Source organism: Lepisosteus platostomus, chromosome 7 (genome assembly GCF_059453375.1).
Source record: "Lepisosteus platostomus isolate fLepPlt1 chromosome 7, fLepPlt1.hap1, whole genome shotgun sequence".
Lineage (NCBI taxonomy): Eukaryota > Metazoa > Chordata > Actinopteri > Semionotiformes > Lepisosteidae > Lepisosteus > Lepisosteus platostomus.
In genome coordinates this window covers 19,478,113-19,496,859 of record NC_142617.1, presented here as the reverse complement: position 1 = coordinate 19,496,859, position 18,747 = coordinate 19,478,113, and the positions used below count along the sequence as shown (strand labels likewise).

Genomic DNA, 18,747 nt, shown 5'->3' with positions numbered 1-18,747 from the left:
AGTATAAACCAAATATTATATGTTATTTTTAAGATGCATTTTTGTCATGTATAAAAATGCTGGAGAATCACAAGAAATAACACAAACGACTAACACTTCTTTTCTTGAACTGCAAATATAACTTTTATTTTCATGTATCCAACTTAGCCTCTAACTGTAAGCATGCATTGAAAAAAGAACAAAATGCATGCTAATATATCTGTAAATCTAAACTAAATCTAAATGTACAATTATACTTAAAATATTATTTTTATTATTTGAGATTTATGACTCTTTATCCAGGATAATAGAAAAAAATGACCACGGCAATGGTATCATGGCAAACAAGCACCTAGAAGGATCACTGAAACTGTGTAGCATACAGCACAAGGAAAAACACAGGTCCTCAGGGGATTTAATTCAAAAACACACCCCACAAATCCCTCCTCTTTCCACTATAGGCTCAATTCAGGCTGCTAAACCGGTTCAGGTGAATCAGTTATAGCTGAACTGTGAAAGCTCTCAGGAGGCAGAGCTTCTGTTCCACACATCACCTCACCTGTTAAATGCGAACAACGGTCTCCTTCTCTCAAGTCTGAAGCACCTGCAGAACCTGTTCTAACACGGACCAGGCTGTGCTTTGCATCCAGAGATGGCTCTAGCGGTGCTGGAAATTGTCGCCATGATTCTGAGTACCATCGGCCTGATAGGCGCTGCGGCCGCCACGGGGATGCCTATGTGGAGAGTGACGGCTTTCATCGGGGAGAACATCATTGTGATGGAGACCCGTTGGGAAGGCCTGTGGATGAACTGCTTCCATCAGGCCAACATCAGGATGCAGTGCAAAGTCTATGACTCCCTGCTGATCCTGCCTCCGGACCTCCAGGCCGCCCGGGGACTGATGTGCTGTTCTCTTGCCCTGGCCTTCTTGGGCTTGATGATAGCCACCATGGGGATGCAATGCACATCCTGCATCCGGGATAACGACCGTGCCAAAAGCATCATCCTCATTATAAGCGGCTGTCTTATAATTATGGCCTCTATTTGTGTTCTTATCCCTGTGTCCTGGACTGGCAACGTAATCATCAGGGATTTCTACAACCCCCTGCTTCTGGACGCTCAGAGACGAGAGCTGGGAGAAGCCCTCTACATCGGGTGGGTGACGTCTGCTTTTCTCTTTGCTGGTGGGTGCATTTTTGCGTGTCGCAGTGTACCTGAAGACAAAAATTCACAAAGGTTACTATATTCCAGAAATGCACAGCATGTAGGGTACCACCCCCATGTATTGCAGCGCCTCCCCTCAAGTGTGCGCAGCAGAAGTGATTATGTTTGAAGAAAATGAACATGGCTGTTCTAAAACTCAATATCAATGAAAGGGTGCAGAGCTTGTTCACTGCTGATGTGTCTTAAAGGGTTAAAACAAAACTGGACATGCTCTCTGCATGGGATTTTATTTTCGGATGAAATATGGTAAAAGACCTTTGTTCTTACTAACAATAAGGCTTCCTTTGTTTCTGACAACATCATGGGGTTTACTTGTCAGCACCTGATGAACGGGTGTAAACGGCCAAGCTCTGGAAGAATGTGAACATGAGCCTCTTGTGTTGTCAACCATCTGTTTACTGAATGCTAAAATCACATGTGAGTGCAATCAGACACCTGATATTATAAGTGAAGAAAACACTTAATATTACAGAAATACCAGTTATTAGTACTGAAGTGAAAGTGTTTTTATCTAAGCTAACTTTACATTTGTAGCATATGTATAATTTCTGCAGGTTAGATTACCCTCTGTTACCTATGCATTACCACCCCTTCTTAATTTTTATAGTGTTTTCATACCAATTTTGAGTTTTGTATTTTTGTGAAATTCACTCAATTATAGAAATGGAGCAAAAGTAAATTTAACATTGCACCTATATGCTTATTGTTTTGTACTTATTACTTATTAAAAACACCTTGATCTCTTTTTACCTTTATTTATCCTTTGTGGTGTCTTTAGCAGTTAAGTTTAACTCAAATTGAAATTAAAAATATACTAATATAATTTTATGCTTCTTGTTTTGCTCTTTTTATGTAGCACATGAAGTTCAAGATGATTTAATGTTTAACTTAAACATTTTAAGTTGTTTTTTGTAATCTGTTGAAAGTCTTCAGTTTTATTAAACCAATAAAGTAATCACATTTCAGGCCTCTGAGGTATTTTTGATTAATTGATTACTTCTACATTATGGTGGCACATGACTTTGTGTATCTGAGAAAAGCAGCCTGCTACTGTCACTTGAGCTGCTATAAATGTTGTTAAAGTTACTTCATCTAAGCTACCTTTTGCTTTTCAGTCCCGGTTCCTTTCAGTACTTCTGGAGTCCACACTGGATCTGTGGAAAACAGGTCTATATTGAGTCTTCGGTAACTCTGTACCCATTTACTACTCTGGATTGTGGTACAGTACTGAGCACTAAATGATATGTTGCTATTCTTTAAAGAACACAAACCTATATACTGTATCTCTATACCTTGTTCTTATTTCCATTGTAAATTCATCAGCGATTTCTTTACAAATAACAAAGTCAAGTTGTAATTTTAAGAGCTAAAGATTCTCTTTCCTGAGGACAACTATGTCACAAACAATGAAAAGTGATTAAGATTGAACTGTAATTTCCAGAGGAGTGTCTACCACTGTACTGTAAGGCTACTGCTGTTACCAAGATAATGCAAAACATTAGAAACATGCTGTTAATAAAGCTGGCATAATGTTGTTAGCATGTCTGCAGTCTAGTAATTAATTCCAGGCAATTTTGAATAGAGAATTCTGATAACCTTTCTCCGAGTGTGTCTATAATTGGAACAAATGAGAAAGGTATCATCATTTCCTCCTGGGGGTAGCTTGCACTAGCAGCAAATTAATGCTTTGGATTCAACTGATGTCTGTTTTTAATAGGCCTTTGCAGATATGAGACACTGCATGACAACTAGTTTGTTCAGAAAACTTCAGTGTTTTGGCAACACAAGGCCCTCCCATTGTATGATAAAGGATTCTTATACTCTTTACAAACATGTCTTTTTCTCATTTAATTTGCCTGCAGTTAATTAAATATTTTTGAAATGAATTAAAATGGAAGCGGTAACAACACAATAAGGATTTGCAATATTATTGGGGAAAGGGTTCATGAGATCCACTGGGCAGCAAAATGCATTCATAGAAAATAATTCTTAAATAATTCTGACTAATTTGATTTTTAAAATTCGTTTCTGGTGCCTAGTCACTCTTTGATGTTATATTTCTGAAATTACCATAATGGTGCAAAGAAAAACGTAGCTTGGTTAAACATGTCAGCTATTGAACACTTTTTTTCATTTGTTTTCTATCTGCTAAAAGCACCTCTGTGATAGTGGAAGACTTCTACAAATAAAAAAAAATGACAGTAAGATTTACTTTTGTGTCAAGGTAATAGAACAATCAGGCTTCAGATTCAACATAAAACACGAGAGTTTTGGAGTAATATTTTCTGTGGTCCTTGAACCTCGACACTTCAAAGGAGCAAGCACACTCTTAAACAATTCAAACTAAAAAAATAATTGAAATAATACAATTCTGTCAAGAAATCAAAAGATTCGAAAATTAAAAATAATACATTTTCAATAAAGTATTTCAATAATTATTCAGTCGAAACTGCAGGCTCTTCCAAAAAACCTGGAAAATGTGTTTTACTTTGATATGTAAAAAGCTTGTGAAAATCAACTAATTCTTTTTACTCCACACATCCTTGTCAATAGCCAGGATTTATTAAACATTCCCCACTGGGAAAACATCCAAGCTGTGCAATTTTTATCACTCATGGTCCACAAAGTCTCCACAGAAAATCTTGTTTCAAAACTCCAGAAAATTTGGTCTCCTTTCCATAAATTCTCATTTTGTCATGTGGCTGTTCTGCTTTGGGAATTTCAAATGTTTGATTTTTTCATGCCTGAATTGATGTGCTGGCACATGTTGTGCTGAACATTTTCACTGTTATTACCACTACATTTCCACGTAGGAGATGACTGTTTTGGATGTCTGCTACTCATATTACACATATGATGCTGCAGATTACATCACAACATGTTATTAGTCACCTTGCTGAGGGCTGTAATTTTTGATACACATATGCTGTGAGGTTTTAATACTGTCAAAAACCTGACGAGTCATTACATCATGAGGGACATTATTCTTTAAATAAATTAAGTTTTGTTTATCCATTAACTTCAACACCACCTATATTAGACTTTCAATTGGAAGCCAAAATGAAAGAGATATACAAACTTTAATATGAAAATATAAAATGACTTTAACTTGTTTTTCAGTTGTATTGATAAGTATACACACTGAAATGATACATTAATAAGTATTGTATATATGTTTAATAATATATACTGTATATCTATTTTTTACATTCTACATATTAAGGTACACATTCCATTCATATTAAATACAGACAGTTTACAATGGGAAAATAATTTCTATAAAGGAATTGCTTGTTTTCCAATAACTCCATAAATCCTTCCCATACCCTTGATCCGTGAAAGCTGCCAGACCAGTTCAGCTTTCAGGGAATGTGAAAACTTGGGAGCAGCAGACCATGATGCCCACACATCACTTGGCCAGTCAGGTGCAGGCAATTTTGTTTTCCCACAGGCAAGTACAGAAGATTTTATCGGCGTGTTTCTGTCAGGGTCTGTCAGAGCACCTTGGCCAGGAGTGAAAGATGGATCAGCGGCTGTTGCAGATCGTTGCCTTATGCCTGGGCCTCATCGGCCTTTTTGGAGCCTCTGCCGCCACGGGAATGCCGATGTGGAGAGTCACGGCTTTTATCGGGGAGAACATCATCGTGTTCGAGACCCGCTGGGAAGGGCTGTGGATGAACTGCTTCCATCAGGCCAACATCAGGATGCAGTGCAAAGTCTACGACTCCCTGCTGATCCTGCCTCCGGACCTCCAGGCCGCCCGGGGACTGATGTGCTGCTCGATTGCTCTGGGGGTCTTGGGCCTGCTGATAGCCACCATGGGGATGCAATGTACTGTCTGCATTCAGGACAATGACCACACAAAAGGGATCATCCTTACCATTGCTGGTTGCATTTTAATTGTCGCCTGCCTTTGTGTCCTTATCCCGGTGTCTTGGACCGCCCACGTGATCATCAGGGACTTCTACAATCCCCTGCTCCTGGATGCTCAGAGACGAGAGCTGGGAGAAGCCCTGTACATAGGGTGGGTGTCTTCAGGTGTCATGTTTGCTAGCGGGATAATGTTTGTATGTTGTAACATTCCCCACAGTAAAGCGTCACAAGGATCTTTTTACCCACCAAACCCTAGACTAACTGCATACCAACCAGCTGTTTTGCAGCAGGGTCTGCCGGCAGTGTAGGGGGAATATGTGTGAGCTGAAAATGGGACAAAGAGCAGCTCACTTCTTCTTTTCAATACAGCTGACAAGAACGAGGAACTGAAGTCTTCTTAAAAAGATCTCTATTCTCCTTAAAACCCTTGTGTATCTACTTGTTGTGAAGTTGAAAGTGGGACCTTACTCACCACAAAGCCCATCAGTGTGAAGTTTAGCCTGAGACATAATAAGAAGAGGAAGGTGAAGTACAGTAGGAGGGTTAATGTGAAGTGTACTGACTTGAATGAGATGAGTTTACTGTGGTCATTTCTAAAGTGCTTACTTAAAACTCAGTAAAGACTGGGACTGCCATTTCCTCAACATTGCTTTGTTCATATAAAGAAGGAAATACTTACGTCTCATTGTCTGGTGCAATTCATTAACTTTGACAGATTTACTTGTATTCGTCTTTCATGTGAATTTTCATCAAATTCAGGCAAAAACTGTTGCAAGAAAGTAAGTTGAGCTTTCTGATGGTTAAATTAGTCTTAAGGCTACTGTATATTAGGGTAAGACCACTAATATAATCACTTTTTACAAATAATTAAATGGTAATAAATCATATATAATTTACTTTATACGGGACTTCTATTTTTTCATATAATAAGTGGTATTAAAACTCCCTTTCTCTATCTGATCTTTTTATTTTGTAAAAGAAACTCCTTTTCTCTATCTGATCTGTTTTATTCAAATTCTTTATAGTTATGTTTTTTACACACATATTCATAATATATTCGCTTGGTGTTTTATATGGCACCTTTCTTGACATTTTTAAATACTGAATTTATATTTTGGATGAAAAATTGCTTGGGATTCTTCTGTTTCATTAAATAATGAGAATAAGTGGTGTTTGCAAATGTTGGTCAGAGATATGTTTAATTTACCACACTATTATTATCTGTTTATATGCTGTGTTAACATTGAGTGCTATTTTCAAAACACGTATTCTGAGCGTTTCACACCCGATTACTTCTCCTTGGGATTTTAGTGCCTAAGTGTTCTGTATATAGGATCTGTTTACATTGCATTTTATATTATGCTATTAACATTCTTTCCTTGATTTAAATCATATTTGACACCATTTGTGACACCAGAACTTGTCTTTATGTTCTATCTGTTATCTGTTCATGATATGATAAATATAGCCTATACTGCTTGTAGCCAAATCAGTACCTTTTACTTTTTATAATTGTTACTTAAATAATATGTCAAAGAGATATTAAATAGAAATTAAAAAGGGCTTTTAATAGAAAAGGCATTGTTCCTGAAGTAATGTAAGCTATAATTTTTGATAACGTTAATACAACATGTATTGACTGTCAACACAACTCAATAAAAAACAAACAAATGTGCTTTTAAAGGTCAAGGCCAGATTTGAAAAAGAAAACAAATAATTTCTTATATGTTATTTTCCATTTGTTTATACTGTACAATCTGGTACATTCTTCCAGTAATTGATGTGGTTTTATAAGTAGCCTTATGCCAAAATAATGTTTCCTCAGAACAGGAAAGATGGAACTAAATTTGGAGTCTACATTTTTGCATGCAGAATATGTAATACAAAAAGTCAAGGTGCAGCCTGAATTTAACAATTATGAGCATTGCTAAACCCTTGAATTGTGCAAATTACATTTTGAGTTATAGAATACACTGGATTGGAAAACTTAAATCCAGGTCCATACAGTAAAACACAAAACAGTGTTTTAGGATCATACCATTAATCTGACATCATAAAGGGTCCAAAGCAAATATTTCTGGAAGCCCTCTACAATTCAAGTTCAGTAGATTGTGAAAATGATGTAGTTTGGCACTAACTTTCAAATTCTAGGAAAGTGCTCCCTCAAGGCATCATTTTATGCTGAACTGACCAGCCTGCCCTTGAAAATATTTTTAATTTCAGACATCCAAATGTGATCTATATCTATATTTCTGCACATAAATCCTTTCTGGCTCAGATTTACTAATATTCCATTTTAAATATTCAGTGGCTCTCCATTATCATGTCTGATTTTTATACCCACTCATTTTTGAATTATCATTCATTAACCACAGTGCTTGCACTGGTACTGGAGATAATAAATACCATGCAAGAAGTACACTTCTCAGAGTCTTGGTGTATTTTAAACTCCATTTTAAACTTTTCACTGCACTGGAGCCCTGGGTTCAATTCATCGGGGTGCTCTCTGTGTGGAGTTTGTATATGTTGCCAGATTTCTCCTGGGTTTTTGCCAGGAACTCAGGTTTGTCCCCACAGTCCAAACAGGTTAATTGGCTTCTGGGAAGATTGGCCCTGTTATGAGTGTGTGTATGTCTGTGTGACTGTCCTATGATGGACTGGTATCTCTGCCTTGTGCCCATTATTTACCAGGAAAGATTCTGACTCTCCCACGACCCTGTACTAGATAAAGCAGTCAATCTGTTTTGTCTATAATGTTTGTATATTTTTAAAGTTTTTCATAACTGATATTACATGTGTAGTGACCTGTTTGTACCTTTCTGTAAAGCATTTCATAATCTGTAAATAAAGATTCTTATTCTTATTCTTATTCTTATTCTTATTCTTATTCTTATTCTTATTCTGCCTCATAGCTTGTTTGTTGTAGGTTTGATTCTGGACTGGGGTGCCTTTTGAGCAGGGTTTGCATTGTCCTCCTTGAGTGTAAATGGATTTCCTCCATCCTTCCCAAGACATGTTGGTCAGCTTAATTGGATTCAATTGGTGCTTGGCCTTATGATGGGCTGCTGTTCCCATCAGGGTGTAGTATCATCATAGTATCAGACCCAAGAACTAGGGCGCGACAGTCCTGGGGGAGTGGCCAACTCACTGAACCTCGGGAGACACAACACAGCACCAGCCTAGGGCAAAAATGTCCGCTTAAGTCCACCAACTAGAATATGGGAGCAAGGGGCACTGAGGTGCTGCTCTCATTAATGTCGGAGTGGACTCCTGGAGCCAGGTTCCTGTGGAAAAGGGGGCCACAGAGGAATGACGGCAGCCCAGGTTGCAGGCAGGCGGACTTTCAGACTGGAGCACAGGAAGGGGGAACTGCAAGAAAAATTGGTGTAGGACGGGGTGAAGGATGAGCCACCAAAGTCCAGAGCTGTGCTTAATCTATTAGGCATCTGAGCCCAGGGGAGTCTGACGTCCCAGGTTGGGTAGGAAACTGCGGTGCTCTGACCGGAGGGAGCCAGGAGCTAGCTGATTCAAGACCAGGCAAGCACTTTTGGAGCAGTCTCCTGGAAGGCAGTCCTCTGGGGAAGCACCTGGAAGAAGACAGAACAGCTTTCCCAGGCACCATGTAGACTGGGCTGACAGTGACATCAGATGCCACTGGAAGCTCCAAACCGAGCTGCCACTGGCAGAGCTCCTAGGCAGAGCCCGAGGGATCTGGAAGGATACCAGAAACTGCTTGGAATGGACAATCCAAAGGCCTGAGGATTTTTCCCAGCACTTTAAAGGTCTTCATTTTTAACCTAACTAAGACAGAACTCAACAGACCTGTACAACTCAGATTCTTCACTGACAGGAAATCGATGGGTCAATTTACATAATCTAATTTAATACACGCATCCTGTAACATGTTTTCTCTGGTATTTCTTCTGTTTTCACATGGGCAGGCCACTTCATTTCTGGTTCTTTCTCTTACAATGTTCAAACAGAGCTCCTCTTTAGTGTTTGCATATGCTTTGGAACCTTTAAAGGCCAAAAGATATTATAATAAGCACACATTACATTGCTTCCTTGTGCAGTATGTATTGTATTTAATTCTTGTATATAATAGCATATTTTGTTGTATGTAATTCCTCTTGGGGCATTACATGGCCAGAATTATCCTGTAACATGTTTTCTGTGGTATTACGGTATTTTCTGTGGGACCATTTGTTCCCTGTTCCTGGTTTAAATGCAAATTTGATTTAATCGGTTTGTTCATTTCAACAGAAATGCTCTCTTCTGTAAAGGGAAATACCATAATTGTGTTTCACCAACAAACAAAAAATCAGATTTATTCCAACGATCAATCCATTTTTTAACAGCTTTTTGTGGTGGAGCCAAAGCACAAGTTAGGGTACACCCTGTAAGGGATGCCAGTCCATTGGTGGCCAGACACGGACATGTATACAATCACAGCCGAGCCAATTCTCCCTGCGTTTTCTGCCCATAATACACTTATTATCATTCTTAAATTATGCATAGCATTCTGTTTAGTTCCTTGTTCAGTTCCTTGGATTTAAAAGACAACACTAAAACCAGTTGGAGTGCATTAAAATACAGTATCACACAGGTTTAATGCAGTTATGACTGGTCTTTTGTTCCTGTATTTCACACTGATGTGTAGCAGCTTGTGTCAATGTTTTAAAAAGGTATCTAAGATCAGCTACAGTAAGTGGTGCATCAGGTGCATTGAAATTGCTTACCCTTGACAGCAAATGTCCTAAACACAAACAGATTTTTTTTCAAATTAATATTCATCCTAACATTATCAATTGTCATTTGTTTTGTGCACGCTACAGTACATTATCTTAAGACAAATATCTTTTTGCTTTACTTGGTTGATTTTTGCTAAATGAAGTTTGTGTTCTGCATGAGTTACTGTCTATATCTAGATTGCATTTTTTGAGTCTGTTGTTAAACAGTTTCAGCATAGTCATTTGAAAACTCAAATCAAAGACAAATGGAAGCAGTCTAACAGCTCCATGGACTGGCTGATAAGCTTTCATTGATTTTCACTGAACAAAACATCTAACTCAATATAATAATTGAAAGTCAGTTTGTTTTTTCAGTGATTGTGAACACGTCTGTAGGGTAAAGTGATCATAGAGATCAAATATGGATGCATTGCAGTAATATGTACAATGTGGTCAAAAACAATACCTCGGAAAACATGTTTAAGGGTAATTTCAGTCATCTAATGGCCCCAGAGGGTGGCACAGTGGGGCAGTGGTTCTAATTGCTGCTCACAGTTCTGGGGCCTTCTGTTCAATTCCTGGGGTGCTATCCACATGGAGTTGTATTTTCTCCCCTTGTTTGGATGGATTTCTTCTGGATGCTCCGGTTTCCTCCCACAGCCCAAAGACAATTGGCTTCTGATTAAATTGACCCTTGTGCCCTTTACTTGCTGGGATAGACTCTGGCTCATATTCAACCTTGTACTGGGTAAAATAATTAGAAAATGAATGGATGGATGTCTCTAGAGGAATTATATACAACAAAATATGATATTAAAACAAAGAATATGTATAAGTAATATGAGAAGCTATAAGTAAAGTAACATGAAAAATCAGATCAGTTTAATCTGCACTTTAAAGCATATTATTATTGAGGCATAAGTTCAATTTAGTATGAATCATACCAGAACAATTTGGCTAAAAAAATAAGAAATATTAATTTGCAGCCAAACCGTCTAAAGGGATGTCACAGGGGGCAACACAGAGTCAGTACTGGCTTGTCTGAAATTCCCAGAATGCCAGCTCCATTCCAAAACAGGCAGAAAGGTGACTCTTGGTAAAGTTGATACATATGAAAAAGACCAGCAGCCATGAAGCCAAAACAACTTGTTAATGTTTGTCAAAACTTCTGAACCATTAGGCTTTCATTAAATCATTAAATAGCACTCAAGACTTTTGCCAAAACATAAATTGAATCGTGATTAAGGTAGAATTTTCCAATAGTAAGGTACTTTAGAAATAAAAAGATTGATGTGTTTCTAATACCTCCATCATATTTACAATTATAAATAACAGCCTCATTCATTTTCTACCAAATGGACTAGATGGAATGAATGTCCTCTTGGTTATAACTGTTCTTATGTCGCAAAGTCTCAGTACAGCTGAATGTACCTTCATTAAAAAAAATGTTTTTGCACTACAAAAAAAATGCCATCTCTAAAAAATGTGAAGTGCACAGACCAGTTCCAACTGAAAATCTTTTCTCCTTCAAGTCAACCTTGAAATAAAGCTTGACTAATGTATTTGATCGCTACCCTGTGCGTCACTGTGGGAGGCACAGTCTGCTAACCTTCCCAGTACAAGGCTTGACTCATCAAGTAAATAATTTTTCTTGCCAGTCTAAAGTACTGATATAATAATTGATATTTTAAGACACGAGCATAGTGAGCATAAAAAGTAGATAAACAAATGTAAACCTTTTCACTGGCACAAAGAAGAGTGAATCTTAACACATCAACTCAAACAAGAAGCAATGATTTTTTTCCTCTTTCCAGACAGGTAAGTTACAAGCTTATTGATCAGAAGAAACTTGTCAAGCCAGCTCTTGAAAGATCATAGAGAAACATGGGATGAATAAGGTGAATCAATAAATCCCTTGGGAGAGACTGTAACTATCCAGTGGTGTTTAAAAAGAAGAGACAGCACTAAAACTGGGGAGAATACTTTTATTACCCGAAGTTCATGTTTATAGCTGGTAATGCAGATCACTTTCTAGGAAATCTCAGCTGCTGCTTTACAACAATTGATGTTACAGACAGAAGATGACAGACAAACCTCTATACCAAGACTGAGCAAGACATGAAGGTACAGTACTTGAACATCTCTATGAAGGGCTGCTACCTCGTTCTTGCTCCTTCATGCATGTTTTTATATATTTTTACAAATAATGAAAAATGATTGAACTCATAAAATGAGTAATGTTATATAGGTATAATATGAAAGTTTGCTGGACAAATTGTCAATTCATGTCTTTTCATGGACACTTTTGAAGAAGTTAATACACAATACAACAAAGTAACTGAAAAAACATCAGGTTCAGGATAGGAATTTGGAAATTTTCTGAGACTCAAATTTCAATGGGCGCTCTTATTCCAGTTCTCTAAAATATCTTAGACTCTTGGTTAAACCACTCATCCATAGTGAGAGGTGGCTTTTTGCAGAAGCTACCATCTTGGCTCAAAACACAGGCCAACTGGTGTGGCCTTGAGCCAAGATGGCCAACTGTTAATTGAGAAAAGCTCCAGAATGAGACACAGCTGGTGTGGATAAGTGGTTGGCACTCAGAGGAATGGGGATTCCGTATGAAGGATAGGAGGTGTCAAAATAGGCTCTGTAAGGAAATAGCCACTCCCCTGGGCTAATTAAGAGACTTATAAGACCAGGTGGAAACAAAAGGGGATTCAGTCTTTGTTGATAGTGGGAGGGACTGGAACACCTGAAAAAAGAAAAAAAAAACATATAGCCAAAGGGAGAACATGCAAACTCCATGTAGAACGCACCCTAGGCTGAAAACAAATCCAGGAGTCAAGAGCTGTAAGGCACATAAACCACATAACCCTGCCACCCTCTTGGTCGAACAAGTTCTTATTTTCATGTGAAAACCATGGGCCAAGATGGGGAATGGGAGATTACTAATATACAATGGCAAAGAATATAAAAAACGATTTGACTCAGAAGAGACAGGCAAGTGAAATTGCACAGTTTCAAACCACATATATGCATAGTCTTATGGTTTCATAGTTACACCTACAAACAAGTACATTTACTCCATCTTGCAATAAGGTTTTATGTTCCTGTAGAAAGAATAAATTAGGCTGGTGTGCTGGTTGTTCAGCATAGTTTCTTTCCATGTGTTCTAGTCATGTGCAAGTATTTTTCTTGTGCTGCCTCCATGCCTTGTGAACTTTTTTTTTTTGTATTTCATGAGAGTCTTTAATTCAGATGTTAAAAAAACGGCTCATTGTTTCTCCATTGCATAGTCAGTTCCCTACAGGGGCTGTTATGTCTGAACCAGAGCCAGTACCTTCTACATAGGATCCAAGATTTAAATTGTCCAGGTAGCACTCTTGTATCATATGAAAGAAACTGAGAATACAACAGAAAAGGGGTGTCCAATCCTGGCCCTGGAGAGCCAGTGTCTGCAGTTTTTAAAAGTTCTTTAAAACAGAAGCAGCTGAAGAACTTATGGCAAACCCTATGGTAAATTGGTCCAATTAAGTCAGTAATTGACTCGGAAAAACCCGCTGGGATTCTGGCCCATCAGGACCAAGATTGGACACTCCAACTATTCAGTCATAGATACTTCTAAATAAGTATCAAAGTACAGCATAAAGAACATTTTCTCAATGATCCGACAACTTGTAAGATATGACATGAAAATATTTTAAACTTTGACATAATTAAACTCTCAATTGCCATATACAGTACTGATAAAGGTACAGGATCTCAATTCAGTGTACCTGATCAGCAAAATAAGAGTGGCCTCAGCATAACAAATCTGTTTTTCAGAGACAAGACTGTTATTTTCAGTTGATCTGGAAAATGAATGAAAGAGGAATTCATGAAGGGGGCATAGGCACTAATATCTAAGAAGGGAAGAAATCAAAGAGCTAACCAATAGCTTACACATACTGTATAATAAAATCCATCCATTTTCTAACCATTAATCCAATTCAAGGTCATGGGGGACCTGGAGCTTATCCCAGCAAGCAACAGGAACAAGGTGGGATACACCCTGGAAGGGCACACCAGTCCATTGCATGGCACATACTGTAGAATAAAATTCTAATAAGATTTTCAGGATGGATTTCAGCAAGCGAATTCTTTGCCTGTTCTACCCCATCCATCTGTTCCCAATTATGTCCTGATTGACATCACGTTTCAAATCATATATAATTTGCCATGTGATTGACTACTATACACACTGCACTGGTGGGCGGTGCAGTGGTTCTGTGGCTAAGGATCTGCACCCATGGCTGGAAGTTTTGCCGGCTTGTGTCCCGCGGCCAGTAGAGGAATCCTAATCCAGTGGGACCCTGAGCAAGGCCCTTAACCCCAACTGCTCCAGGGGTGCCATATAAATGGCTGACCCTGCGCTCTGACCCCAAGCTTCTCTTCCTGTCTGTGTGTCTCATGGAGAGCAAGTTAGGGTATGCGAAAAGACAAATTCCTAATACAAGACATTGTATACGGCCAATAAAGTGATCTTATCTTATATAACTACAGTTGATATCAACAAATTGCTGATTTAATGGTGATCTGTAAAACCTGCTGTGCAGAGGCTGTCCAGGTCCAGGGCTGGAAATGCCTATTATGCAGTTTACTCCTTCACCAGAGGGAAGAGTGCCACCTATTGGTCAGGTAAGGTTTTTATAGAGACAAATTTTCTAGCGTACTTTAAGTTGGTAGTGAGAAAATCTGCTGAACCCTTTTCCATTATCACCAAATTTTGCAGAAGACTTTTTTTTTATTCAAGAGTTGCGTGATTAAAAAGTTATGATCCAAACAAAAGGAGAATAAAGTAAATGATTTCTTCTATTACAAGTTCCATGTGTACTCCTCTTCTTGTTAGTAACCCCAGTGTCTCTGGTACACAGAATGTGTGAACTACATACGTGTTACATTTTCTATGGGAGTATCTAGTGTGTGATCCCATTGTTTTAGCTGGCCTGTGTGCTTGGCTGTGTTGTAGCAGTCATGGAGGTCTGATCGCTTGTATATACTAGAACACTTTGTGCAAATAAAATAAAATGAGAAGTACTGTATTCTGTTTGCTTTGGTTAAACGATTGGATTCCCACAGCAGCACTTAAGTGCTACATTGCTACAGTATGCTAGCTTGCAGTGTGAAGTGGCTCAGATCCATGTAAGTTTCAGTGTATCAAAGGGCCCTTAACAGAGAGTGCTTTGCATTCTTCATCAGGTTTAACATTTCAAGATTTTACCTGACTTACCAGCTGTCTTGCTTGCACACGTCATTTTAGTTTCCAAGGGCACAAACTGTGACTTTCAAGCACATCTCTAGAGAATGAACATTGGACAAGGCCCATCTCTACTGTCAAACATTTACATTTATTTCATGTCCTGGCTAAGGGTAAAATGATTTCCAGAAAACAACTGCATATTTCAAAATATGTTGTCACCAGTATATGTTTGTAATAGGAATAGATATCCCCTATAGATTTTTTTTCCTTTTGTCTGTTTGTTCAGTATTTCACTTTATTAAAAATATATTTTCCTGATGTATTAATGAATATGCTTACACATGATATAAAGAAAAATGGGTTTGAAGAGTGATTCTGCATTAGTCTTTGCTAGCTTCTCCATGTGCAGTGTAGCTCTTCAAACCAGGGTTGAGGGCAAAGTGGAGATATAATTATCAAAATGTGCATTATCTACAGCAATAGAACATACTAAAAATCTTCTGAAAGCATTCTAAAATATACTTGGGTAAGCCCTTTCAACCCCGAAGAAACTATTACAAATCACTGCCTTAATGGATAAGAGGAAGACAGTGAAAGAAAAAAGTGCAACTGCAAATTGCAGAGAATTATGGTACAAAATTTCTGCAAGGGCTGACAGGTCATTCTTAACAGCAGGAACTAAATCCGGTTGTCTGTGAGGTGAGCAGATACAGTAAATTTCTTGACAAAAAAATGGCAAACGAACGAAAAAATGTTCTCAATTTGTATGCATGCAACGTACTTTTAGTGATTGGCTGAAAGGTTATTTTGAGTTTTTTTATACATTTATAAGGCTTAATATTAAAAAAATTTAAAGGCATATAGCATTGCTCATTTCCCCCAACACTTCCTCAATGTGTTAACCTTTTAACAGAGTGTGTGAAATTGATCAATAAAAGAATGTGAAATATTTTATTTAATTTTCATATTATTATGATATATAAACGCAATTATCCGCGTTTTAGCATCGATAAAATACAAGAGTATTTCGCTAAATTGTGGAATCGTAATTGTAAAAGTATGTCTCCACCTTGTGGACACTGTTAAAAACCTGTTGTTTTCCAGTAATTTTAAAGACACCTTTGATTTAGTTATGTATCGCTTCAATATTTGTTTGCACTTTTGTACGTGACAAAAGAAAAATAGATATTTAAGATAAAACATTACACATTGGTAAACAAGTTATTCAAAAAATGATACTTTGATCAAACACTACAGTATGGAATAGCCTGAGATTGATAATGCAGGTTTCATAGGTGGCTCGGCAAAAAGAAGCAAACTTGATTCCCAACCGACAATCAGACCCTGGACCCAAGATATGTGAAACAATTGATCCAGCTGCCACCCCGGCCCACCGCCCCTGCCCAAATCCTTGTACTCACAAAAACATAGAAATTAATTTATAGAATTAGAATACTCCATCTACAGTTTGTTCTGTTTAGCCCCTTGATGTCGTCGTGTGAAATGGTAAACATAAAAAGCCCTCTGAAGCTGAATATTGTGCATTTTTTTTATTGAACAATATACCTATTGTTATCTAGTATGATGTACATAAAATTCTTATAATTTATTTTAAGTAATACAAAGTAACTAAGTTATTGTTATAATGAAGCTGGTTTTACATCATAACCCATTAAAAAAATTAACATACTGTACAATTGTGGATACAGTGTAACAACAACTGGCGATTAAACAATAACACACATACTGTTATGTGCTTTAACTGTAGATTATTTTTCCATTTGATTCGTCGTAATGATTTTCAAAGTTATGACTTTAAAATACTCAAAATACTTTGTGTTCCTTCTCGCTCTCTTTCAATTATTTAATTGAAATCACCTGATCAGTAGAACGACCTTTTTAAAGAGCTATTGAAGCTCACCTGAATTCGGAGAAGGGATTGTAGTGATAGGTGTTGTATGGCGAGTTTTTTTTTTAATCAAGCGATACTTAAAATGATTCATCCTGCATTATTAAATGCGAAACGTTTCCTGCTCGTTGCGTTAATCTGTAGTCCGTGGACTCGCCATTAGGATTGGTCGTGTGCAGACAATGAAAAGGACAATCAAAGACTAATTCAAACGTTTAAACAAGGACTCCCTTCAGCCCAGTTCTGGACGCTTAATTAGCAACAATTGCAACATCGATCTAATTATACAGCCTAAAGTGATATTTCCGAATAGATGCCGAATATAATGTGCATTAATATAATGTATAATGTTGTATACAGTATAATATATTTAGTTTTGTATGGGTTTTTAATCTGTTAAAGGGGTTTAGAGTGCTCTTGGATATATCCTCATACGTGTACCACCGTTTTTAAATTACAAATAACACTTCCCGCCTCTGTCATAGATATATTCCCTGGACGGGACATACTCATACTAGTCGAATTTCAATGGACACTGCTGTCTGTTGTGAATTTCAGAAACCATTTGTCTTAACATCCCAATTTAATCGATGTCAGTGAAAGGGTTTATTTAAGCCTCAAAGTCTCACTTTGGTCTTGAAGATGTTTTATAGCACAGAAATAATATTATTATTTATTACCACTTTCCCAGGTCTGAAGCAAGCGATGAACAGAGCCCCTTATCGATAAGAGCCCCTCTTATCGGTGAGGTACTATACATTTTATATCAGGTCAGTGTTTATTTCTTCCAGAACTGTTGTTCGGGGCAGAATGCAAACCGCATGGGTGTGTTAGTGTGGGAGATTTGAAGAAGGTGACCTTCACCTGGAACTGTACATAATAACTGGCCCGAAACCTGTGGGTTTAAGGGTGAGGTGGAAAACCAGTCCTGCCCCGAAGTGTCTGGTCCTGGTTCTCCCCAATTATCATGTAATAATAATAATACAAAATGAGACACTACACTGTATGCCATTGTGAGAAACTACACCTTTAAACTGCTAACTGGACAGATTATTGTGAAGATACATTGTACTGTATGTCGATGCTTAAAAAAAAACAACCATAAAATGATGTCATCCATCGTTTGTGAAGTCGTCTGTAATATTTCAGTTTACAAGCTAAATTGTATCTTCCTGCTCGTGGGCCTGGTCTTAGACGTACGTTAAAATTGAAATTATTGAGTTAATAAGACAATTATCGGCTGAGATAACGGTTTAGAATCCGAGAAACCTGTGGCTCTTCAGGACGTTACAGAAAAGGAGTTTCTTAAAGGGCTTTCCTGTAAGAGGACAATGCCAGCGTGACTCACTGTGCTTCTTAACGAAGGTGACGATTAAGATTCTATATTACTATATTTTATTTCTTTTAACTACAATTGATTTGTTATGCATGTCTGTTCTACCCGGCAGATGGCAACAAAGATCTGTTGATTTCATTAACTGTCAATGACGAAAAAGACCAAATCTTTAGTTGAACAATTTTGTTAATCTTTTCTCCATTGTCCCCAAAGTTGACCAGGCAGGCAACATTCAACAATAGTTTAATATTATAGTGTATTTCGTGCCTTTAAAAGCATCCAGTCAGTCACAGCTGGACATGATAAATATCAAGAGTTGCTTTTAGCTTTCATAAAAGCCACGGAAAGCTTTTTCTCTCCTAACGACGTTGTTAGTAGTGTTGTACCAAAAGAGCGCTCTTGGCGGGATGTCACTTTTCTGTAGAGATGTGTTTTGAATACATCTAACACTACA

General features: G+C 37.7%; 2 protein-coding genes and 1 long non-coding RNA gene across 3 annotated transcripts; all 3 read left to right on the top strand.

Moving 5' to 3' along the window:
- Nucleotides 1–470: 470 nt before the first annotated feature.
- On the top strand, nucleotides 471–2,172 carry LOC148658431 (claudin-8-like). The gene has a single exon (XM_088639596.1). The coding sequence runs from the start codon at nucleotides 632–634 to the stop codon at nucleotides 1,310–1,312; it is 681 nt and encodes a 226-aa protein (XP_088495722.1). The 5' UTR covers nucleotides 471–631; the 3' UTR covers nucleotides 1,313–2,172.
- Nucleotides 2,173–4,527: 2,355 nt separating this feature from the next.
- LOC148658430 (claudin-8-like) lies at nucleotides 4,528–7,945 on the top strand. The gene has a single exon (XM_088639597.1). The coding sequence runs from the start codon at nucleotides 4,725–4,727 to the stop codon at nucleotides 5,382–5,384; it is 660 nt and encodes a 219-aa protein (XP_088495723.1). The 5' UTR covers nucleotides 4,528–4,724; the 3' UTR covers nucleotides 5,385–7,945.
- A 3,484-nt stretch (nucleotides 7,946–11,429) lies between these two features.
- On the top strand, nucleotides 11,430–16,027 carry LOC148658429 (uncharacterized). Its single transcript, XR_015940071.1, has 3 exons — nucleotides 11,430–11,624; nucleotides 11,830–11,930; nucleotides 13,804–16,027. It is a non-coding gene; the product is annotated as an uncharacterized LOC148658429 (long non-coding RNA).
- Nucleotides 16,028–18,747: the final 2,720 nt, after the last annotated feature.

What these genes read in the sequence shown, in the direction of transcription:
- LOC148658430 (XM_088639597.1), top strand. Translation starts at nt 4,725, where the DNA reads ATGGATCAGCGGCTGTTGCAGATCGTTGCCTTATGCCTGGGCCTCATC.
- LOC148658431 (XM_088639596.1), top strand. Translation starts at nt 632, where the DNA reads ATGGCTCTAGCGGTGCTGGAAATTGTCGCCATGATTCTGAGTACCATC.